This window comes from Cervus elaphus, chromosome 5 (assembly GCF_910594005.1).
Source record: "Cervus elaphus chromosome 5, mCerEla1.1, whole genome shotgun sequence".
In the NCBI taxonomy this organism is placed as follows: Eukaryota; Metazoa; Chordata; class Mammalia; order Artiodactyla; family Cervidae; genus Cervus; species Cervus elaphus.
The window spans coordinates 117,981,604-118,005,637 of NC_057819.1; the positions used below are offsets into that span (position 1 = coordinate 117,981,604).

At 52.1% G+C, this 24,034-nt stretch overlaps 1 protein-coding gene across 3 annotated transcripts in view; it reads left to right on the forward strand.

Moving 5' to 3' along the window:
* Positions 1 to 258: 258 nt before the first annotated feature.
* The window catches only part of CRHR1 (corticotropin releasing hormone receptor 1), a 54,070-nt gene continuing 30,294 nt past the window's right edge, over positions 259 to 24,034 (forward strand). The window contains exon 1 of one of the 3 annotated variants that reach the window (XM_043904916.1): positions 259 to 1,010. In XM_043904916.1, coding sequence (XP_043760851.1) covers positions 978 to 1,010 — 33 coding nt within the window. In that variant the 5' untranslated portion in view covers positions 259 to 977. Of the gene's footprint in view, positions 1,011 to 19,791; positions 20,054 to 24,034 lie in introns of those variants that run through there. The other 2 variants (XM_043904915.1, XM_043904918.1) reach the window with 2 other exon arrangements.

A 24,034-nucleotide genomic window follows, 5' to 3' on the forward strand; every position in this document is an offset into this window, starting at 1 on the left:
TTGGTGTTCCTAGGTTCAGCTCCTTGCCGGGACCAAACTGGGCAGGCGCTTAGTTAGTAGAATGAATTTACGAACGAACGAACGAATGAATGAATGAAAGAGAAGTGTTCCTCCCTCAGAGCTGTCACACCTCAGCGCGCTCCTGGCGTGGAAGTGCCAAAGGCGCGGGGGTCTGGCCCTCGCCCCGCTGAGGTGGGGGCGGCAGGGACTTTCTCCCCGCCCCGCGGCAGGGAGAGAACTGCACGAACGCAGCGCCCAGCTTCACCCGGCTTCCGCGGCGGCACTGCTAAGTCCGGGCTGCCCTATTCCCCAGCCTCCAATAGCTCCTCTCTTATAGATTCACCTGAGCCCCCCAAGACCCCCTCAGACTCCCCTGGACTCCTCGGGCCCCAACCTGAAATCCGGCGGGAGGAGGGAGGCTGCCTCCTCTCCCACCCAGCTCCCCCCCACGCCCCGCCGCCACCTCCCCAGCTTCTCCCCGGGCTGCGGCGGCCGCCAGCGCTGCCAGTGCGCCCCGCCGATTGCCGCAAACCCGGCTCGAGGAAAGGGGGTCAGCGCCGCTAGGGCGCGGGGAGCCGCCCCCGGAACGAGCCGGGGCCGAGGAGGCGGGGCGGGGGAGGGAGCGGAGGGGACGGGAGAGGAAAGGAGGGGAGGGGACGCCTAGGCGAGGGGGCGGGGAGTCGCGGCGAGTATCGGCGCGGACGGAGAGGGAGACGGCGGGGGCTAGGCGGGCTCCCGGCGGGCGAGAGGCGACCGCGGGCCGGGCTTAGTCAGGAAGCGGCGGTTGGACTTGCCCGGGAAGGGGAGAGCGAGAGCCCGCCGGGCCGGGCTGCGGAGCCGGGGAGCGCGGAGCCGGGCACCTCCGCCACCGGCGGCGACACAGAAGCCCGGCGCCCACCCCGCGCAGCCCGAGCCCGCCCCCGCCGGGATGTCCCGGGGACCCAGGCATCCAGCACGGTGACCGAGTGAGCCCGAGGATGGGACGGCGCCCGCAGCTCCGGCTTGTCAAGGTAAGAGCGAGCCAGTCAGCCCTCGAGCACCGGGGCCCCCCAGCTCCGGGCGCTCAGGGCTGGCTCCGTGGGTGTGATGCGGTGGGGGGATTGGGTGTCACTGAGCAGAACTGTGTCCAGGTCCGGGGGCGGCCGAGGTTTAAGGGTCAGGCCAACTCCCTCTTCCTGGACCTCTGGAGCCGGCGTTGCGCGGTAGGGGGAGAACTCGGGGGGCGGGGGGAGAAATCATTGTGGCGAAGCTGCTGGCATGTTGGCTGGTGTTGAGGGGTGGGGATGGCGGGGGTCCGCCCACCCGGGCAACCAGCTCTACGAAGGGAATCGCTCTAGGCTTTGGGAACTGACTCAGGGTTCCTCCTCCCATCCGTCCCGTGTAGACCGGGGTCCCGGGACAGGAAGCTCGAGAGGGGGCGGAGGGTTTCGCATCTGCCCCAGCGCGCCCCCGCCCTGTTCCTGGGAGCTCCTCCCTGCCCCCTGAAAGTCCGGGGAGATAAATGTCCCCAGCGCCTGCAAGCCCTGGGTCAATATCGCAATCTCCGGAGAGCCGACCGAGCATCCGGCGGTAGTTACCGTTCCTCCGCCGCCGCCGGCCCACCCGCGGGAGCGCAGAGCTCGCTCTGCGGTCCTTTGCACTCGCGGGTCCCCCTGCCTGCTCGCTCCTGTCCTGGCTCTGGCGACGCAATTCCTGCTCCCGGAGTTTAGGAAAGTCGCCAGATCTCACGTCCGGACAGATCTCACGTCTGTCCGCTGAAGTTCGGGGGGTGACGAGGGCTCCCCTTGGGCCCCAGAGAAGGTCTGGGGGGTCGACACCCCGGCCCGCAGCTAGTGACAGCCGCCACTTGCAGGTGTTGGGCGATTCCCAAAGCGGTTCGCCTTGCGGGGTGTAGGCGCGCAGGCAGCCGCCGGAGAGAGAGGTGGGTGGGCCTCGGCGCCGCCGCCGAGGAGCGGTGCGAGGCTCTCGCCTGAGGATCCCGACTCCGCAGGGTCAGAGTGAACAGCCTGAGCACAGACAGCGGCTTGACAGGATTCAGCTCATTTAAAAAGCGATTACACTCAAAAGAATGGATTTGGGGGAGGGGTGTGGGTTGACTGATTTTCATTTTTCCATCAGTTATTAAACCAGCTGTACCTATGTAGCACACAAAGTGATCTGAGTTAAACCACCAAGATTTAAAACTGCAACTGCTGCTTGGTTATCAATTGAGACGTTATTAGTTACCGAGGTTTCCTCTATTCCCTCAGTCCCTCTCCCGAATAGTTATGTTAGTGTTTTAAAAATGAGTAAAGGTTGGTCTGATTAAACCCATATCCCCTCCCCCATGCCTTAACTGAGGACTAGGGGTAACCCAGAATTTATTTTCTGGGTGATCAGGGAGACCCAGGGAGGGAAGCAGGAGGAAAAACATCCAGAGAGCTTGAATAGACAGCACTGAACGATGGGAACCCACTCCAGTATTCTTACCTGGAAAATCCCGTGGACGGAGAAGCCTGGTAGGCTACAGTCCATGGGGTCGCAAAGAGTCGGACACGACTGAGTGACTTCACTTCACTTCACTTCATTGTGTACCAAACCTGGGTCTAAATTTACAGAAAAGAAAAAATTCAAAGTTTCAAACAGATTCAAAGGATTGAACTGTAGGTTTTTGTTTTTGAGTTTACATGGTAATAGGTAAATGTTCTTTTTCTGGACTTTCTTTGAATCATGTGCAAATTTCTGCTTAGCATTATGATGCTTTTCTAAAAGAAAAAAATTTTTCTCTTATTGCTGTGTGTGTGTGTGTGTGTGTGTGTGTGCGCACGCATGCTTCCTGCTAGGTCATGAGATGTGTGCCCTTTATGTCTGGCCTAATGAGCTCAGTAGGTGCTCAGTAAATGCATACTGAATGAGTAAGACTCAGTGAAGGGATGGTCAGCTAATGCAGCTTCATTTAAATAATTACTTTCTTCTTTTATTTGTATGGCATATACAACTTGTTGGGTAGTGTTCTACCTGCTTGACACATATTAAGTCATACTGTCCTCCTAACAGCTCTGGGAAGCCGAAATTATTCCTGAGCATAGAGAGGCTCAGTAGCTTGCTCAAGGTCATACAGCCAGTGAATGGTGGAGCCGGAATTCAAACTCAGGCACTTCAACTCTAAGACTTTCTTTTGTTAGCTTTTACCAGAAAATATTTGAAGCCGCTAAAATCTCCTTGACTTCTGTCAGATGAGGGATAACTCAGGTCGTTTTGTCAGTATAAACATCTGAACCTAGGTGGGTGTTCGTGGTTGGTGGTTTAGTCACTAAGTTGTGTCTGACTCTTGCAACCCCATGGACCCACCAAGCTCCTCTGTCCATGGGGCTTCCCAGGCAAGAAATACTGGAGTGGGTTGCCATTTCCTTTCCCAAGGGATCTTCCTGACCCAGGGATCGAACCCACGTCTCCTGCACTGGCAGGCAGATTCTTTACCTCTGAGCCGCCAGGGAAAGCTGAATCTAGGTGGGGTTCATCCAAAACGCGGCTCTGCCCTCAACAAGTCAGCCAGTATCAGGAATGGTGGGAAGGATCTGCTCTGGGGCCCCTGTTGTGAGTATCACACTGTACTGATTACAGAGAACTGGGGAGAGTGTATGCACATGTGTGTGAGTGAGAATGTGTGTGTATGGGAGGGGCCTTGTGTATGTCAGTGAGGGAGACAAGATAAGCATGAATCTGTGTGGATGCCAAGGGGAGAGGTAAAATATGGTCTCTATCCCCAGGAGAGGGCCAGGGACCGAGCACCTCTGAGTCTCCTACCCAACAGCCACGGATCCTCACAGGGAGACTCGAGTGTGGCTCAGAACAGCAGGTTTGGTTGAGTGTGAAAAGCGGAGAAGGCAAGGCCTGGTGGGCTATTGGGGAAAGTGAGTTCCACAGAGAAAGCTGGTTTTATGGCTGTTGTCATAAAGCAATCTAACAGTATTACACAAAGTTTGAGAACCAGAGGGGAAAATTATTACAATCTTTCCGTCCTAACACAGCTATTGTTGCCATTTTAAAAATAATCCCTGCAGGCATTTCTTTTTTCAAGTGCACATTTGGGCACAGCTGTGGCCCTTGGGAAAGTCCTCTCACTTACCGTCACAGCCCAGGTCCGTCCCGTGTTGTCCCAGGGTCTCAAGAAGGAGAACCTCAACATCTCCATGTTCCCTGTGAGGGGATGCTCTGTTGCCATGTCTGTATCCTGGCACTTTGGGGCCATTTCCCAATTGCTTCTTTGACAAATAATGTGGAACCAGGTTTTGAGGGGAGCCTGGGCAGGAAAGGAATTGAGGGCAAAAAAGTGAGCTGTGTTGGGGACTTCCCTGGTAGTCCAGTGGCTAAGATTCTCAATGCAGGGGGCCTGGGTTTGGTCCCTGGTCAGAGAACTAGATCCCACATGCTGCAACTAGGAGTTAGCATCCTGTGACTGAAGATCCAGCAGGCTGCAACTAAAACCTAGCATATCCAAATATATATATATATTTTAAAGTGAGCCATGGGGCGTGGGGACAACTGGCATGGCCACAGTCCAGGGACAAAGGAGGAGAGGGGAACCATCAGGATTTGATATGCCCAACCCTGCGTAGGGGCATGTCTTGGGTCCATCCAGTTCTTAAGGAAGGCATAGATTTGTGGAAAAGCAGGACACTGACCAGGGGCTTCCCAGTGGTAAAGGATTCGCCTGTCAATGCAAGAGGCACAAGAGAATTGAGTTTGATCCCTGTGTCAGGAAGATCCCCTGGAGAAGGGAATGGCAACCCACTCCAGTATTCTTGCCTGGAGAATCCCATGGACAGGAGCCTGGCGGGCTACAGTCCATGAGGTTGCAAAGAGTCGACAGAACTGTGTGACTGGGCAGGAGCAGGACACTGACCAATGACCAGTGAGGATGAACTCAAGTGGAAAATCCGTTTCTCACCCTCTCTAACACTTGGCTCCTTGGAGAGCATCAGCAGCCAGTGGGATTCAGCTGCAAAGGAGGAGTTTGGAGGGTGAAGGTGCCCCTTGGCAGCACCCCACATGCCCACAATGCTATGAGCCCATGGGCCTGAGCCCCAGCCATGATGTGACCTAAAAGGAAGGGGTTAGGCACAGGATTGATCATTTTTAGCAGCCTTTGGGGTGGAAAGACCGTCAGCCTCAGAGTCTGCAAACCTGACATCATTCACAGCTATGCCTGTGTGACTTCGAGCAAGTCACTTTTCCTCTCTGAGTTTCAGTTTCTCTGTAAACAGGAGTATTTGACTAGATTCCCTCTTACGTTTCACATCTCTGTGAAAAATGTGTGAAATGGAGGCAATCCCTAACTCATATGGTTGAGGTAAGAATGAAATGCATCAACACCTGCAAAGTGCTTGGACCAGCTCCTGGCGCAGAGTTTGCTTTCAGAAAAAGCTGCAAGTTGACTACTCTTCCTAGAAAATGAGCTGATGCAGGAAGAAAACAACCAGAAAAATCTCTTGGACATTCAGTATCTAGCATTTTTGTACCTTTCACCCTTCACAGCACTGGGCCTTAGAATCAACTGCATGTAGAAAGCGTTCCACAAATGTTTGTTGGCTGGCTGGATAGTATTGCTGCTGCTTCCTTCAGTGTAGTGTTGTGTGATCACAGAGGACCCACTGCTGTTCCCACGAGATGCAGTCGTCATGTTCAAACAGACTGGGAGATGCCAAAATCACCCTCGCAGAAAACCGTCTCTGCTGCAGAAAAAATGCAAACTTCCCCCTAAGCCCACTATGGTTGTTTTTAAAAGAAAAGGAAAAGGAAGCACCAAACAGCCAATGTAGCACCTGGTGATTTGGGGAAGCCACCGCAATGAGAAGCCCTCGCACTGCAACGAAGAGTGATCACTGCAACCCGTGCAACAGTGAAGACCCACTTCAGAGCTAAGGCCAAGTCTGAGCTGCAGTTTTATATTCGATGAGTGAACTTGTTAATTACAAATAACTCCTGTCTGCTTAGATCTTCCAGGACCGCTATCAGCAGAGTCCCTTGGAAGTGGCATCGTTGCATACTTTTTATTTATTTATTTTGGTATTTATTTGGCTGTGCTGGGTCTTTGATGCAGCACGTGGGATCTTTACATTTCGTCATGTGGGATCTAGTTCCCTGACCAAGAATTGAACCGGGGTCCCCTGCATTGGAAGCATGGGATCTTAGCCACTGGACCACCAGGGAAGACCCAGCACAATCAAAGATAAATAAATATTTTAAAAAAAATTTTAAGAGGAAAACTACTTTATGGGATAATCATAATGACTTCATGAGATATCAAGTGTGAAATTAAGCCCAATTGCACATTGTCTGGCACACAGTAAGTGCTCAATAAATTTTAAGTGTAATAGTCACTTAATAAATCTTTACTGAATTTTATCAATCCAAGGAATAACAGCGAAAGGAGGAGTGGTGAGGGAAAGGGAGGTAGAGGAAGGAATGCTTAGCAATGTCGAATCTTCTCCTGCCCCAAGTCCTCTTCACAGCCCCTGGGGAGAAGGGATGGGGCCCCTGCCCTCATCCAAGCTAGAAGGGTGAAGGATGGAGGTGCCTGCTGTTGGCCCTCTGAGCATCTCTGACATGAAAATATCTGACAATAAGGCTAGAGACATGTAGGGAGGATAATACAAAATGATTAACTCACTGGTGCAAACAATTATTTTGAAAACAACTAATTGGATTCTATTAAGCAACAGATTATTAAACATTCTTTTGAGAGTAATTGGTGTCGGCTTCCACGACATTAAGAAACTGGAAGGTCGGAGAGGGATGGAGCAAGGGAAAGAGGAAGAGTTGGGGGAATATGGACATGCCCTTCCTATTCCTGTGAAATGGGTGGGGGGAGATGCAGGTCTGGGTGATGGGTCCCCTCAACACAGAACCACCAACTCACAAGCTTTCGCTGAATGTGTTTTTTGGCAGCTCCCCACCCAGCAGCCAAGGAAGCACTTTAGGGACAGATGAAGTGTTTTGTGGATGCTCTATCTTCCCTATAAACACAAGTAATATCTCAATCTCACCTCTGGATTTGCTGGCCCCAGGGAGCAGCCCCAGCGAGGTGCTTAGAGGTAGGGTTTGTGGGGTACACACCTGTTCCCCTTCACCTGTCAGTCAGTTCCCATCCTCCAGCCAGTGTGGCCAGGAGACAGGATGCCTAGGTCAAAGCCCAGACAGAAACTGACCAGACTGGTCCAGCTGCTTCTGTGCCTGCAGAACCAGGGAGGCCACGTTTGCTAGACTGTTGTTGTTTAGTCGCTAAGTCGTGTGCAACTCTTTTGTGACCCCATGGATTGCAGCCCACCAGTCTCCTCTGTCCATGGGATTCCCCAGGCAGTGATACTGGAGTGGGTTGCCATTTCCTTCTCCAGAGGATCTTCCTGAGCAGACTATAATTTGGAGCCAATCCATAGTGAGTTTTAAGAGGTAGTCGGGCTACCCAGAGGCACTATGGGAGACTTCGTTGAACCTCTAAGCGCTGGGAGGTCAGGCCTTTGGGACAATGTATTGTTCAGTATCCCTGCCAGGTCCATGGAGCTGAAGAGCTGGAGGGCAGGCTGCCCAGGGTGATTGGCTGGGTCAAGAGATGGCTGTGACATTTCCACTGACAGAGAGGGTTTCCCCAGCTTTGATTTGTGTCTCCCCAGACTCCTTGGCAGGTGTGGTTTCCAGAGGCCCCAGCTGTTCCTGCAGCAGCCCCCCACTGTGCAGAGCTGGGTGGGGTACAGAGGAAGGACCAGGGATCAGAGGGCTGAACAGTGCTGGCTGGAGACGGAAACCAGGCCCAGAAGGGCTTTGGCTACCCTGGGGAAGGATCGAGGGAAAGTCCAGGCTATCTAAGGAGCAGAATGTCCCCCTGCACCGAGGGTCTTGACCCCACAGGCAGAAACAAAGGCCCAGCTGGGCACCCGTGGGCCGTCTCAGGATCAACAATTGTATTATGTAAGATTCGAACATGCAGACAGAGAGAAATCAAAGATGTTATAGAGATGGAAACCGCTGGCTAAAGTTGGCATGAGAGGGAGAGATCAGGACAGAAAGGCTGGGAGAAAAGAGGAGAGAGAGAGGGAGGGAGAGAGGGAGAAAACGAGAGAGAAAGAGGTGAAGCAAAGAAGTGCATGGTTTTTTTGGCCTTTCTTGCTTCGTGCTTTCTCTTTAGCAGCCAGGAGAACTGAGGCCAGAGATGGCTTTTATTGGAAACCTCCCTCCCCATTTCTTACAAGAATTGCCCTCACCCTCTCTAACCTGCTGCAGGGAACACCTTCCTCAGGCACCAGGGTCAGGATGCTCTGAGCCATGCTGTATGGAGGTTGTAGCTCCCTGCCCAAGAGAAGGAGCAACCCCACACCCTCCAGCACCCCCTGGGCTGGGCTTCCCAGTGCCCAGTTCAGAAGGAACAAAGCCTGTTGCCTTTGAGGTTCTAACTGGTCCTCAGTGTGCAGTCTGTCTCTTTCTTACACACACACACACACACACACACACACACACACGCTGGGATCCTCAGGGAGTCCTTTGCAGCATTAATAACAGCATCCCCCCAATTGCTACCCCCTCAGAGGCTATTGCACAGTCAAACCGGTGAGACAGGCATGATGCACCCACCTACTCGGGGCCAGGGCTGGAGGGCTGGCACCCAGAAGAGCAGCTGGGCCCCCAGGGACCATAGAGTCAACTGTGGGAGTGGGCTGTAGGTTGGACCATCTCTGTAGCCATGCCTTAGGCTACACACGCATGGCCAGGAGGCCCAGAGGTGGTCCGAGGAGGGAGGCCTGTGTCCTGGACTTGGTCTGAGCTCCTGCCTGTCCACTCCTTCCTTTTCCCTCCACTTTGCCCAACTTCTCTGGCCAGATGCACCGTTCACCGAGCTCCTTCTGTGCCAGTGTCCACACGCACGACCCCACGGCGTCCTCCTGTCCTACTCCAAGTGTGAAAGAACCAGATACCCCTGCATCTCCCCATCCGCTCTTCTGGGCCTCTGCCCCAGCCCTCCCTCCTTTCTACCCCCACAGAATACTCATTTCTGCCAGCCACCTGCCTTTGGCCATACTGTTCCTCCTTCAAGGGCTTCTGTTCCCCAGTCTCTTTTTTTAATATAATTTTGAGATCTGCTGGAGGGGAGCACAGCAACTCACTCCAGTATTCTTGCCTGGAGAATCCCATGGACAGAGGAACATGGCGGGCTGCAGTCTGCAGGGTTGCACAGAGTCGGACACGACTGAACACGACTTAGCACGCAGGCACATTTATTTATTTTATTATTTACTAGTTTTATTTTTGGCCGTGCTAGGTCTTTGTTGCTTAGGGGCTTTCCTCTGGTTGCGGCAAGCGGGAGCTACTCTCTAGTTGCGGTGTGCGGGCTTCTCATTGCAGTACTTTCTCCTATGGCAGAGCACGGGCTCCAGGGCATGCAGGCTTCAGTAGTTGTGGCACATGGGCTCAATAATTGTGGCTCCTGGCCTCTAGAGCACAGGCTCAAAAATTGTGGCACGTGAGCTTAGCCATGGCATGTGGGATCTTCCCAGAGCAGGAATCGAACCCATGTCTCCTGCAGTGACAGGCAGATTCTTTACCACTGAGGCACCAGGGAAGCCCTGTTCCCCAGTCTCTCTGCATCAGTCCTGTCTAACAGGACCACCAAATTCTTCCTGAACCATCAATACCCTCTCCTCCAGGAAGCCCTCCAGGCTAATCTCACTGGTCCTTCCTTGGCTTGCTCTCCCCGCCCCTCATGTGAGCCTCTAGTTCATGGTGGAGCCTGGGTTCCCCAACAACAGGGGACCTGCAACTCTTTGGTGTGTTCCCCCACTGGATGCTCAAAACATTTACCAACCAGATCCCGCATGGACCCCTGGTCTCTCTCATCTAAGTGGAGCCCTTGTCCTCCTGTAGATTCTGAGCTCTGCCTGGGCCAGGATGAAGGTGAAGGTGAAGTCACTCAGTTGTGTCCGACTCTTTGCGACCCCACAGACTGTAGCCTACCAGGCTCTTCCATCCATGGGATTTTCCGGGCAAGAGTACTGGAGTGGGTTGCCATTTCCTTCTCCAGAGGATCTTCCTGACCCAGGGATCGAACCCAGGTCTCCCACATTGTAGGCAGATGCTTTACCATCTGAGCCACCAGGAAGCCTGGGTCAGGAGGACTCCCTTAAAAATAAAAAACAAAGAGGACTGTGTCCCCAGCACCTAGCCCAGTACTGCAAGCACTGTAGGCATACAATAGACACTGAATTCAGTGGAGGGCATCTTGCCCCTCCCATTCCCCAGTGAACGTTTATCTGTGCGCGTGGAGGTGCTATGGCGACAGGAGGCAGAAATGACAAGTTAGATGGATAAATCCCCCCGGCTCTGCATGTGCATTTATGACTCGGTGGCTTATTGAGTGCTACACTGTTGGCATCACTTAGTAACGTTTAGCGATTCTCGTCCTGACCTCTGTTCCATCCCTGATCCCCATAGCACCGGAGGTGTTTGTCCATGTATAAAAGCACAGACAGCATTTTGTTCCATGAGGGGTTCTGGGCAGGGCTGGTAGGAGACATTGCCAGAGGGAGGTTTGGAGCTGAGCTGAGGACAGAGAAGCAAGAACCTTCTCAGAACCTGGGGTCTTGAAAGAGCAAGTCAGGGTGCTTTAGTCCCCAAGGAGGGGGCTGGGGAGGAGGTTTGGGGGCAGTTTGGGGCTCCCTGCCTGCCATTGTCCCAGTTCTGTTGGTTAAGAGGCAGGAATGGTCAGGCAAGGCAGAAGTGGCAGAGGACATGGGTGAAAGGGAGTGGGCCAATTCTTGGCTCCATCCACGGGATCCCATCTCTCAACCCACATCCCTCCCCTCCAGCTCCCTGTGGGTGGGGGTGGGGCAGCTTTGGTGTCTTTCTCTCTAGGTTGCTGGGCCTCAGTGGTCTTATCATGAATGCTGCTGCCAGATTGTGAAGCTCTGGGCCTAGGCAGTAACACATGTGCACCCCTGAGAAGCAGAGCATCCCTAAGGGAGTCTCCCTCAACTGTCCCTAAAGTTGAGGAGGCAGGAGGCCTGGCTGGCTGACCTTGGACAAGTCACACAACCTCTCTGGGCTTGGCCTTCCTCTGGTCCATGATGGAAATGCCTGCGTGGCAATAGACCTGACCCCACCAAAGCTCCTGAGTGGGACCTGCTGCTTTCCCCGGTGAGATCCCTCCCCCAGCCTCGACTGTCCCCCTCACCCCCACCCACTCCTCTCCTTAATGCTGAGCCCAACAGGTACTTAAGACTCTCCTCCACCATGGAGCCTTCCCTGATGAGTTGGCCATTGCACTCTCTCCCCCAGCTAAAGCGGGGCTTCTCAAGCCAGCTATGGGGAAGAACCGCGTGGGTCTTTCCAGTCCATGGCACTTGGGCTTGTTGTGCATGATGACCATGCAGCCTGTACCACATGACTCTCCTGCAGAGCTGGACAACGTCTGAAGATCACGGCAAAGACAACTTCACACCAGCGTTTCCAGATGGCACTCTCTGTGGCAGTCTGCAGCTCCACACTGGTCCCCACCACTCTTAGAGCAGCGCTGATCTAAAGCCCTCTTTGGAGCCAGGATGCACAGCCCAGAATCCCTGGTTCACTTTTTAAGGGAGTCTGGTTGCCAACCAGCCCTGCCCCTGTGTGCCTCCTGCTGGAAGACTTAGTGCTGTAGCCACTGGTCGGGGCTGCCAAGTAGGAAGAAGTAGGAAGAACCCCTGTCCAGGAAGGTGGAAGCCTTCCATCATTCAGAGCCCTTACCACTTGGCAGGTCCTGGATGGACCTCTCCCCGACCTGTTCTTACTCATCAACCTGCACCTTATATCACCCACCAAGGTTGGAGGGCAGCAGGAATGGGGATGACCCTTGACACTCACAGAGCTCAGATGAGATGAGGGAGGCCCTTCCTCTGTGGTGGACTCACCCCAGAGCTCATAGGACTTAGCCCCACGCTGGTTCTAGCCCTTGTTGCTGGGCTCACCCAAGATAAGGGAGCGCGACTTCTGCAGGGTCAGCTCTGTCTCCCGCTTCGAGGAACTGGACCGGGGGTGGGGGGCAGGCTGGCAGAGCCCTGCCCCCTGGCTCTGGGAAATGCTGCATCCATCCATGCCCTCCCTGTGCTGCTTGATCCCCAGCGTTGGCTGCACCCACAGGTGGCTGCCTGGCTGTGTCAGGACAGCAGTGAGCGGAAGGACCTCCATCCATTGGTCAAGAGGGGTCCTTCTCACCAGTCTCCTGCCTTCAGGCTGAGGCTAGGAGGTGGGGGTATGACCAGTCCAAGTCCACAGAGTGAGATCAGGGCCTCTTCTTGTCCTGCAGACTCCCCCCTTTTGTCCTCCCATTCTTTTCCAGGGTTCTCCTCCCAGTAACCATCTTCCTTCCACACTCCCAACTTCCATGATAGGCCTGCAGGTGAGGACTTCCAGAACTGAGAGGGAGCTGCAAAACCCTCCAGCCCAGAGTCTCCCCTGCTCAGCACCTCTGACATTAGGGACCGGGTAATTCCTTGTTGAGGCTTCCCAGATGGCTCAGTGTTAAAGAATCCACCTGCCAATGCAGGAGACACGGATTCAATCCCTGAGTCAGGAAGATCCTCTGGAGAAGGAAATGGCAACCCACTCCTGTATTCTTGCCTGGAGAATTCCATGGACAGAGCAGCCTGGCGGGCTACAGTCCTTGGGGTCTCGAAAGAGTCAGATGTGACTCAGCGACTGAACAACAACAACAAATTCCTTGTTGTGGGGCTGCTCTGTGTATCTGAGGATGCTAAGCAGCATCGCTGACCTCTAATCATGAAATGCCGGTAGCCCCTCCTAGTTGTGGCTACCCAGAATGTCTCCAGATATTACCTCCTGTCCTCCAAGGGACAGAATTGCGCACCACCACCCCCCCCCCGCCCCCGCCCCGTGGAGAGTCACTGGGCCAGTGCAGTTCTCTTTGTATTCTGGTGAAGTTTCAGAATCACTTGGAGAACATGAAAAACTAGAGACACTCCCAGGTTTCCCTGCAGGCCCAGATCTCTAAGGGGAAGCCTGAGAAACAGAATTTTCTCTCTCCTGGCTTCCAGGCACCGGTCTGAAACTTCCAATTTTGTCTAACTCACTTCTTTTACAGATAGAGAAACAGGCAGGGCCATTGCCCATCTTATGGAGGATTATTTGGTTATTCCTAATCTCTGCCCTTGGAGAAGGCAATGGCACCCCACTCCAGTACTCTTGCCTGGAAAATCCCATGGATGGAGGAGCCTGGTAGGCTGCAGTCCATGAGATCGCAGAGTCGGACACGACTGAGCGACTTCACTTTCACTTTTCGCTTTCATGCATTGGAGAAGGAAATGGCAACCCACTCCAGGATTCTTGCCTGCAGAATCCCAGGGACGGGGGAGCCCAGTGGGCTGCCATCTATGGGGTCGCATGGAGTCGGACACGACTGAAGCGACTTAGCAGCAGCAGCAGCAATCTCTGCCCTGAATCTCCCTGCTGAGTGGGGTTGGGTGGTTCAGCAGCCCCCTTTAAACCACCCCTCTGGCCTTGGAAGGCAGTCACTTCTCCAGGAAAAAACAGCCTTGGCCCCTTGAGAGGTTTTTCTCACGGAAGTTAACTGCCAACTGTCTGATGATTTCATGCTGCTTCATGTCTCTTTTTTTTCTTTCAGTTTTTTAATTGTATTAGTTAATTTATTTTAATTGGAGGCTAATTACTTTGCAATATTGTGGTGGTTTTTGCCATACATCGACATGAATCAGCCACGGGTGTACATGTGTCCCACCATCCTGAACCCCCCTCCTGCCTCCCTCCCCACCCCATCCCTCTGGGTTGTCCCAGAGCACCGGCTTTGAGCGCCCTGCTTCATGCATCGAACCTGCACTGGTCATCTATTGTACATATGGTAATATACATGTTCACGTCTCTTTTAAAAAGCAGCTTCTTAAAGGACATCCCTTTCCTGCCGACACTGAAATCTCCCTCACCTCACACTTGTCAGAGAGCGGGCCGAGCGAGAGCACAGCTGATAGTGGCACCTGCGTGGCTGACGTCTCCGCGCTGTCCCCAACACCTCGGCTCTGTCTCCCCGTGTAGCAGACGCCTCTCCCACCCCCTCAGGGATGGGCTCCTGGTGTCTGGGAGCGGTTCCCAATTGAGCAGCTCCCAGGGGCAGGGGCTGGATCAGAGCCCCAGTGAACCCCACTGCCCTGTGAGAACCGAGCTGCGCCCTTCCTGGGCCCCCAGCTGACAGGGCTGCCCTGGTGTCTACCCCTCAATTCCCGCTGCCAGCTCTCAGGGAGCCAGGCTATGCCCTGGAGCTAGAGGTCAAGAGGGCGAGGAAACCTGTGCCTCCTCTTTTGGAGGAATCGTGCAGGGTAGTGGGGGGCTCATTATGGGAGCTAAGGAGTGACGTAGCAGGGACATGGGGCAGGGTGCATCCTGAGCCCAGGGCCCCAGGGAGAAGGCCTGGAGGCGGGAGCACCCAGGTGGGCCCCACTCCCTGAAGTGTAGGTAGGAGATTTTCCTTTCCATTTTTTTCCTCTCTGCACAACAGCAATTTAAGTTAATTAAATGTAACAATAAATTATTTCTCAATGGCCTAAAATAGAATAATCTTTCACTGTTCACCCCCTTTGGGGAAAGCACAGGCTCTTTGCTTTGAGGTTGTGGCTGTCCTAGACAGAGGCTGTCGGGGGAGGAGCTGACCTGGGGCAGGATGGAGCGGGGAGGGGTGGTGGGAAGGGCAGAAGTCCTGGGTCAGTTGAGAGGGCTGAGAAGGGGCATCCGGCGAATCAGAAAATGCACCCCACCCCGGGGGTCCCAGCTCTGCTGAGGTGCAGCCTGCAATTCTAGCCCCCAGAGACCCCTCTACTTGGCACCTCTGTGCAGGGCAGAAATCTCATAATTGCGTGTGGGCTCTGTACCTCCCCCGTATTGTCATTCTGTCTCTACAGATGTATCCCCTGTAGGCACACAGGTTTCCGAAGAGTTGATTGCGCATATGTTTTATTCCTGCACACCAGATCCTGATTTTTAAATCCAACAGGAGAGCCAGCTTTCTAAAGAAATCTTGATTTATGATCCCTCCTCTTCTTCATATTTAGATTTTCTTCCCCTGGCTTTGCTTAAAACAGGCTGTTACCTTAAAAACCACAGCTTTGATAAAGGGTCAATATCCAAAATATATAAGGGGAACCCATACAACTCATTAGCAAAAGCACCCCTCCAAACAAAAGTGAGCCCTGCAAATAATCCAATGAAATCTGAGAAATGCAAATAAAAAACACAATAGGTATCATCTCACATCTGAGAATAGGTATTATAAAAAAGGCAAGATAAGTGCAGGGGAGGATGTGGAGAAAAGGGAACCCTAGTGCACTGTTGGTCGGAATGTAAATTGGTACAGCCACTATGAAAACTAGTATGGAGTTTACTCAAAAAGTTAAAAATAGAACTACCATATGATACAGCAGTTCCACTTCTGGGTATGTATCCAAAGGAAATGAATCATTACCTTGAAGAGATATCTGAATCCCTGTGTTCATTGCAGCATTGTGTACAATAGCCCCTTGGGCAGCAAACAGTAAGGAGATAAAACCAGTCAATTCCAAAGGAAATCAACCCTGAATATTCATTAGAAGGACTTAATACTGAAGCTCCAGTACTTTGGCTACCTGATGCAAAGAGCCAACGCATTGGAAAAGACCTTGTTACTGAGAAAGATTGAGGGCAAGAGGAAAAGGGGGCGACAGAGGACGAAATGATTGAATGGCATCACTGACTCAATGGACATGAGTTTGAGCAAACTCTGGGAGATAGTGAAGGACAGGGAGACCTGGCGAGCTGCAGTTCAGGGGGTCGCAAAGAGTCAGATATGACTTAGTGACTGAACAACAATACAATAGCTAAGATATGGAATAACAAAAGTGTCTATCAATGGATAAATGGATAAAGAAAATGTGGAATATTATTAAGACATAAAAAGAAGGGAATCCTGCCATTTGTGATGACATGGATGAACCTCGAGGGCATTATGCTGAATAAAATAAGACAAAAACCAATAAGTACCTTATGATCTCACATATATGTGGAATCTAAAAAATTCGAACTCAGAGAAACAGAGAACAGATAGGTGATTGCCATGAGTGAAATGGAGATGTGGGAATGGGTAGTCAAAAATACAAACTTCCAGTTATAAGGTGAATACATTCTGGGAGTGCAATGGACAGCATGTTGACTATAGCTGTGTTGAGTATTTGAAAATTACTAAGAGAGTAGATCTTAATAGTTTCTCACACACACACACAATTGTAACTATGTGAGATAATGGATGTGTTAACTAATTGTGGTAATCATTTTGCAATATATATGTGTATTGAATCATCATGTATACTTTAAATTTATACAATGTTATATGTCATTTCAATAAAGCTGAGAACGACCATAGTGCAACAGAAAGCAGAGTCAGGATGGTCAGATATTTGGGCTGTGGAGCCAGGGGACCCCAGAACCCAGGAGGAGCGGGCTTTCCTTCCTTGGCCAGCAGGCGGCAGTCTTCGCTGAGGGTGTTTTGCCTCCGGCGGTCTCCAGGGAAGGGGCGGGGTGCAGCAAGGCCCGGGTTCTTCCCCCAGTTACTGAAGGGTCTCCACTGAGCTTGTGTCTCTTCCGCTGTCTGGGTCTGTCTGTACCTACAAATGAAACTGACCAGCTATGACAAGCTGATGCTCAGGAATCCACCTCGGCACTCCAGGTCGGATGGATCCAGCTCAGCCTAGTGTCTGAGACCTTCCATAGGTGGTCTGTGCTGCCCCCAAAGCTCAGGACCTCCTCCCACCCCACTCCCCCTCCTGGAAGGCCCTCTCTCTCCTTCTCACGGTCTGTGGCCGCTCTGCCCTCCTCCAACTCACCCCCCCAGGAAGCCTGCCCACACCGTCGCCTTGGGCTGACCCCTCCTGTAATCCCACAATCCCCTGCACTCATGCACACCTTGCCTTGCCATTCTCCTTTGTGTGTGTCTGTCTGGGTCTGTGTGTGTGTGTCTATGTGTCCTTCCCCGCCTCTTCTGAGTTCGTTTCCTTTTTTTCAAATCAAGGAATCCTGGACTACTCGAATGTAGAATCCCAGTTCAACAAGGGGCTCGGTGAGATCACTTAGTTGGATGGTTTAAAAAAAAACAGGAGACAAAAATCAAAACAACTTTCCTTTTAAGCTGAAAACCCCCTTTTTCCTTTGCAGAAAGGAAAGCTTACAGAGAAGGCAGAACAATCTGACCGAGTGGAGGAGAGAACACTGGTCCTACTGCAGCCCCTCCCCCAGGGCTTGGAAGGAACACCAGGACGGCTTGTTCTAGTCCAACCCTCTCCGTAACCAAGAAAGATTCTAGGGCCCAGAGTGACCCAGTCATGATCCTGACTCCATGGGCACTTATGTGTGTGTGTGTGTGTGCACACTCAGTCGCTCTGTGGTGTCCAACTCTCTGCAACCCCCTGGACTATAGCCCGCCAGGCTCCTCTGTCCATGGTATTTCCCTGGCAAGAATACTGGAGTGGGTTACCATTTCCTTCTTCAGGGAATCTTCTTGACCCAGGGATTGAGGCCACATATCTTGTGCTTCCTGCATTGGCAGGTGATTCTTTATCACTGCTCCACCTGGGAAGCCCTTATGGGCACTTGTAGGAGTCACCTCCCCCAGGAAGCCTGCCCACACCATCGCCTTGTGAATCACAGAAAGCATCTCTCTCCTTTTTCTCCCCACCCTTCTGGTGGCCTACAACCTTATAATGCAGGTAAGAAAGAGGGTATTGCCCAGAGGGGTGCGGTGACTTGCCCACACAGACAGTGGCAAGACTGGGCTCAGAGCCCAGCAGAAGGGGGAAGAATCTCACTGGAAGACCACTCTCAAATGCTAAAGCTGTGATTCTGCTGGACAGCCATCTCAGTCCCTGGCCCCTAGGAGAGGTTTTCCTGGGGCCTCTGGGGCTCTCCCAGGCTGAGCATCAGAGATTGTGAAGGGGAAGGAAGACTGACCCCCTTCTCCTTGCTCCTCGTGAACTTTGGAGAGGTGAAGGTGGCCTCTGTTGCCTCCAGTGGCCCTTCAGGACTCTCCCTGAAAGGTTAATTACCAGATCATCCCGTCAAAGGAAATTGTGCTTTTGTCCCTTAAAGACCAAACTGAGCCTCAGCAGCATAGTTATTTATGGTCTCTAATAAGCATTTTCTGGGTGTGATTAACCTTTATGCCAAAGTCACACTGGGAATTGGGGTGGCAGCTTCAATTCCAGCCACACTCTGCGCTGGCCAGGAGGTGGGGCATGGGCAGCAGCTGGAGCAGCCTGGAGCAGGCAGCTGTCAGACCGCGGCCTGCCCACCCGCCCTCTCCACGGGCTCCTTCGCCCTCCCCTCTCCTCTGCATCCCTTCTTCCCATGCCTTGCCCTGATCTGTCTTCCTCCATCTTTCATCCACTTGAAAGACAGACCCAGAACGCCTGCTTACTGAACCCCAACATCCACTCAGCCACTAAAAACAGTTCAACTATACGTGCATGTGCGTGCGTGCTCCGTTGCTCGGTCATATCCAACTCTTTGCAACCCTATGGACTGTAGCCCACCAGGCTCCTCTGTTCATGGGATTCTCGAGGCAAGAATACCGGAGTGGGTTGACATTTCCTCCTCCAGGGGATCTTTCCGACCCAGGGATTGTACCCAGATTTCCTGCACCTCCTGCATCAGCCAGTGATTCTTTACCACTGAGCCACAAGCCCTGTGAAATAGGGGGCAGGAGACTTGCCCTGTCTGCTCTCCGGAGCTCAGGGCTCCTCCCTTGTTAGGGAACCCGTGTCATTTTATGTGGTGCTATGATTGAGCCACAGCATGCCCTCGGCCTTCCCAGATTTAACATTCAAGGTCTGGCTCCTTGGCGGGTGAAGAGCTTTGCGGCTGAGGTGCGGGTTTTATTCGGGGGCCTTGGGCCTGCCAGGCGGATGCAGGGAGGGTGAAGCATTACCTCGTCAGCGAGCTTAGCGCCCGCCAGCTGCAGATCCTCAGCCCCATTTTGGTTTTCTCTCCCACCTCACGAAGTCCTGAAAACTTGGTTTGTCAAAAATGGTTCTGAAAGGAGGAGCCAGCGCGGCCAGGGCTGATGACAGGGGCGCCCAAGAATGTGGTGGTTCTTAGGTCAAAGCCACCATTGGTAGCTTTGGGAGAGGATGACGTGTCCAGTCTGGTGAGGCCCAGGTCTCTGATGTTACCCTGCTCATCACACGCTCTGGCCATATTTTGGGGTGCTAGACTTCACTGAGCAGTGGAGGAAGCTCTGTACCCTCCCTGAAAATCATTGGCCTTACATGCAACTTTCTTTTTTTTTTTTAATTTTTATTTATTTGGCTGTACCAAGTCTTAGTTGCAGCCTGAGGGTTCTTTTTTGTTGGCTGCAACCCATGGCACGCAGAACTTCCCTGACCAGGGATCAAACCTGTAGTCCCTGCAGTGGAAGCGCAGAGTCTTAATCACTGGACCACCTTTTAGTTGCGGCATTTGGGATCTGGTTCCCCGACCATGGGTTGAACCCGAACCCTCTACATTAAGAGCTCAGAGTCCCAGCCACTGGACCACCAAGGAAGTCCCTACACATAACATTCTGCATTTAATCACAGGGTTTCATGCCCCCCACCCTGCCTCATGTGTTTGTGGACCCCAGATTAAAAACTCTCAGCTTTAGAAGAAAACAAGCAACATCCTTGAAACTTCAGGGGCCTGTCTGTCACTATGGTGTAATAATTTCCTGTTGGCAGATTTGGAAAACTAGTGAATGTTGAAGAGGAGATCAGCATTATGGTGGAAGGAAGTACACGGGAAAGCTCTGCACTTTTTACGAAAGTATGATTCCGGAATAAGCCAGGAGCATGACAAACCCTTCCGCGGAGCCAGAGGTGGCTTAGATCCAGATTCTATACAGAGCCGAGATTTCCTGAGAGGGGAAGTTGGTTGGGGAATTTCAAGAAACCTATTTCTTGGCATAATGCAAACCCAGGCCTCTTTTGGGAGAAAATGACTTTGTGAACCAGCGCATCCATGAGAGGTGAGGATCGGGGTTATAGGCAGTCAGCCAAGGACAGGCGTCGTGCTGTGGCATTTGCTTTGGTTTCGTGATGAATCTGGATTTGCCCACTCCTTGTGGAACCCCAAGACATTAAGATTCGAGGCTAAGACCTTCTGGCTGGTGTATTTGCCATCTACTTAGAACCCTGGTGCATAAGTGCTTTTCGGAGGCAATTCCGTGCATTTGGCACTAGTCTGAGCTCTCTGATTGCCAGGGTCTAGTGTGTGTATGGAGGGGACCTGGGTGCATGGATGGGTCACAGAGTTGCTTGGCCTTGGAGGGTCAGGGAGTGGGGTGGGGCCAAGGGGTGGGGCTCTGGGCCTGACGTTTGAGGGCTGCAGAGTTCACCAGGGGAAGGGGTGAGCCAGGGTGAGGAGTGGGCAGACCCCAGCAGGACCCCATGTGCTGGGGAAACCATAAGTAATTCAGTGTGAATAAAACGTGGCGTGCTTTCAAGGAGGAACTGAGAGACCAGAGCACAAAGCACAGCTTCAGGCTTAGGATAGCGGTAGAATGCCAGGCAGCAGGGCTGATATTTTTATACAGGGTGTTACCGGTTTCTTTAATTTGCCTGTGGCTGAGTTGGCTTTGGGAGCCCCATTTCCATTCTGTGTGTGTGTATACATGTGTCCGTGTTGGGAGGTGGCAGAGGCAGGGGTGAGTGACAAGCCAGGGCTAGGGGTCCCTAGTCCGCTTCTAGAAGAGGTCTCTGGCCATCCCAATGGAGCGGCCCTCCCCGAGGACAGCTCACAGCCGGGTGCCCGCTGACTGTGCCCAGCAAGCACGTCTGTCAGCATGGACACTGCTCTCTGCTCAGCCTGCGGGAGCCACTGGCGGGCCTGGTGGCCTCCACCTCTCTCTTGCTTCTGCATTTTTCATTTGGAAAATGAGGGTAAAGATAGTTCGCCCTCTCTCTGGGGACTGTGAAGTTTAATTACTGATTAATAAAGTGTTGGAAGTTCCATGGGGCCAGAGAGATGACTGGGTTTGTTCTAATCACTCCTGGGTCCCGGGAGTGAGTTAGCTGACCCCACCTCTGTTGGTCGAGGCCAAGCTCTGGGCACGGGACGAGGGCACAGGGCCGGGGTGGGCTCGGAGCCTGGAGCTTGGCCCAGTTAGAGCGAAAGACCCTCATGATGTGACAGGGGGAGTGTGCCCGTGAGGGAATCAACAAAGCCCCCTGCGGGCTCAGGCTCAGCCCTGAGGGGACGAAGCGGGGGAACCATCAGGGTGAATGCGGGAGCCGGGGACTTCCTACCAGAGGCCGGGGCGCTGGGCAGGCCCTGACCAGGAGTGGGGAGTATTCGGTTCTGTCTTGGAATGTAGGGTGGGAGAGAAGGGATCAGGATCTGCCTTTGTCATCCGCCTTTGTCAACCGAAGGGAGTGGGAAGGTGGGTGGTGCTAGTGGTGGGCGGGGAGAGTCTGGGCTAGTGGGTGGAGGCCAGTCTGGGGAGAAGATACATGAGCAACAAGGCCAGGACTAAGGTCAGGCAAGTGAGACATTTTTCTCAAGCATGGGATTTAAAAAGCTGCCTGAAATCACACAATCAAGATTAATATTTTAATGTTATCACTGATTTTTCCTTTTACCCCAGCTTCCAATAGGACCCAGCACTGGTAGTGAGCCTGCCTTAAAAAAAAAAAAAAGCTTTTTATATGTTGTTCATCATGGAATTTTTTGCATTGACTTGGAATTTTTTTTAATGAATTAATTTATTTTAATTGGAGGCTAATTATTTTACAGTATTGTAGTGGTTTTTGCCATACATTGATATGAATCAGCCATGGGTGTACATGTGTTCCCCATCCTGAACCCCCCTCCCACCTCCCTCCCCATCCCATCCTTCTGGGTCATCCCAGTGCACCAGTCCTGAGCATCCTGTCTCATGCATCGAACCTGGACTGGCGATCTGATTCACATATGATAATATACATGTTTCAATGCTATTCTCTCAAATCACCCCACCCTCACCTTCTCCCAGAGAGTCCAAAAGACTGTTCTATACATCTGTGTCTCTTTTGCTGTCTCACATAAGGGGTCATCGTTACCATCTTTCTAAATTCCATATATATGCGTTAGTATACTGTATTGATGTTTTTCTTTCTGACTTACTTCACTCTGTATAATGGGCTCCAGTTTCATCCACCTCATTAGAACTGATTCAGATGCATTCTTTTTAATAGCTGAGTAATATTCCATTGTGTATATGTACCACAGCTTTCTTACCCATTCGTCTGCTGATGACATCTAGGTTGCTTCCACGTCTTGGCTATTGAAAACAGTGCTGCGATGAACATTAGGCTACACGTGTCTCTCTCAATTCTGGTTTCCTCGGTGTGTATACCTAGCAGTGAGGTTGCTGGGTCATGTGGCAGTTCTATTTCCAGTTTTTTTAAGGAATCTCCACACTGTTCTCTATCGTGGCTGTACTAGTTTGCATTCCCACCAACAGTGTAAGAGGGTTCCCTTTTCTCCACACCCTCTCCAGCATTTATTGTTTGTAGACTTTTTGATAGCAGCCATTCTGACTGGCATGAGATGGTACCTCATTGTGGTTTTGATTTGCATTTCTCTGATAAAGAGTGATGTTGAGCATCTTTTCCTGTGTTAACCATCTGTATGGCATTGACGTAGAATTTAAAAAAAATATTGCATTAAAATATGATGTATCTGACTACTAAGATTTTTGGTGCCCAGCCCCCACCCCTTATATTTTGCACCTGAAAGGAATGCCTTGCTCTCCTCACCTTAGTCCTAGCCCTGCCAGCGAAGGCTGCAAATGCTTGCCAGTGGCTTTGGCCACCACCCTGGCTCGGGTCTAAATTCGAAACTGGCTCACTGTGGGACTCGGACAAGCCCCTACCTCTCTCCCAATCCCATTTTCCTCTGTAAAATGGCTCAGGCTACTTCCAGATCTATGTGTCTCTGTCTGAAGTCCTATTGCAGGAATGGGGACTCCTTCCAGAGCCCGAGAGTGGGTCTAACACTCAAGAATGAATTGTCCAAGGAGACACATGCACTGAAACAGCAAGAGACTTTTTTGGGAAGGGGCCCCCAGGTGGAGAGCAACGGGGTGAGGGAACCCAGGAGAACTGCTCTGCATGTGGCTCACAGTCCCAGATTTTATGGTGATGGGGTTAGTTTCCAGGTTGTCTGGGGCCAATCCATCTGACTCAGGGTCCTTGCTGGTGGCACACACATTGCTCAACCACGATGGATTCCAGCAAGAAGGATTCTGGGCAGCCAGTAGGACATATGTACTGGTGTCTGTCTTCTCTCTCCTTTTGACTTTCTGGAATTCTGCTGGTTGGTGGTCACTTGTGAGTTCCAAGTTGTAAGATAACTCATGTAAGTGGTTACTATCTTGCCTGGACAGGGCAGGAGGTTTTGGTCACTGTTTCCCCTAATACTTCTGCAGTGAGTTTTGCAGAACTGTTTGCAAATGGGTTGGGGCCAAGACCCAGTGTAGGGTGGAGGGAGGTGAGAGAGAATCCCAGGGAGGGGAGACCCCAGGAATAAAGAGCAGGGAGCAGGGGTGGTGATGTGGAGTGGAGTCTCCCATGAGGTCAGGGAGACAGAGCTCTGCAGGTCATCAGGCTCCCATGTCCTGACAACTGGGGGAGGGGCTGATTACCATCCTTCCCTACCCCAAACCCCCACATGCTTCTTAGCCCTTCGCAAATCAAATCCCTAGGGAAACAATCGTCTAGCCTCCAAGCCTTGACTAAATGAGAATCGCCAAGTTCAAATCATTCAATGTGACCTATTGAGTGCCTGTTGTAGACCTGAAACACAATGTAACCCATTAATGTATTCAGCAAATTTGAATGCAATGAATAAAACAAAATCCCTGCCCTCTTGGAGCAAGCTGTGCTGCTTCCAAAGGACTCCTATATACCCTGCATCCTATCCTGTAAGCCTGGGGAGATGGGGAGGCTATTATGCCAGTCTTTACAGG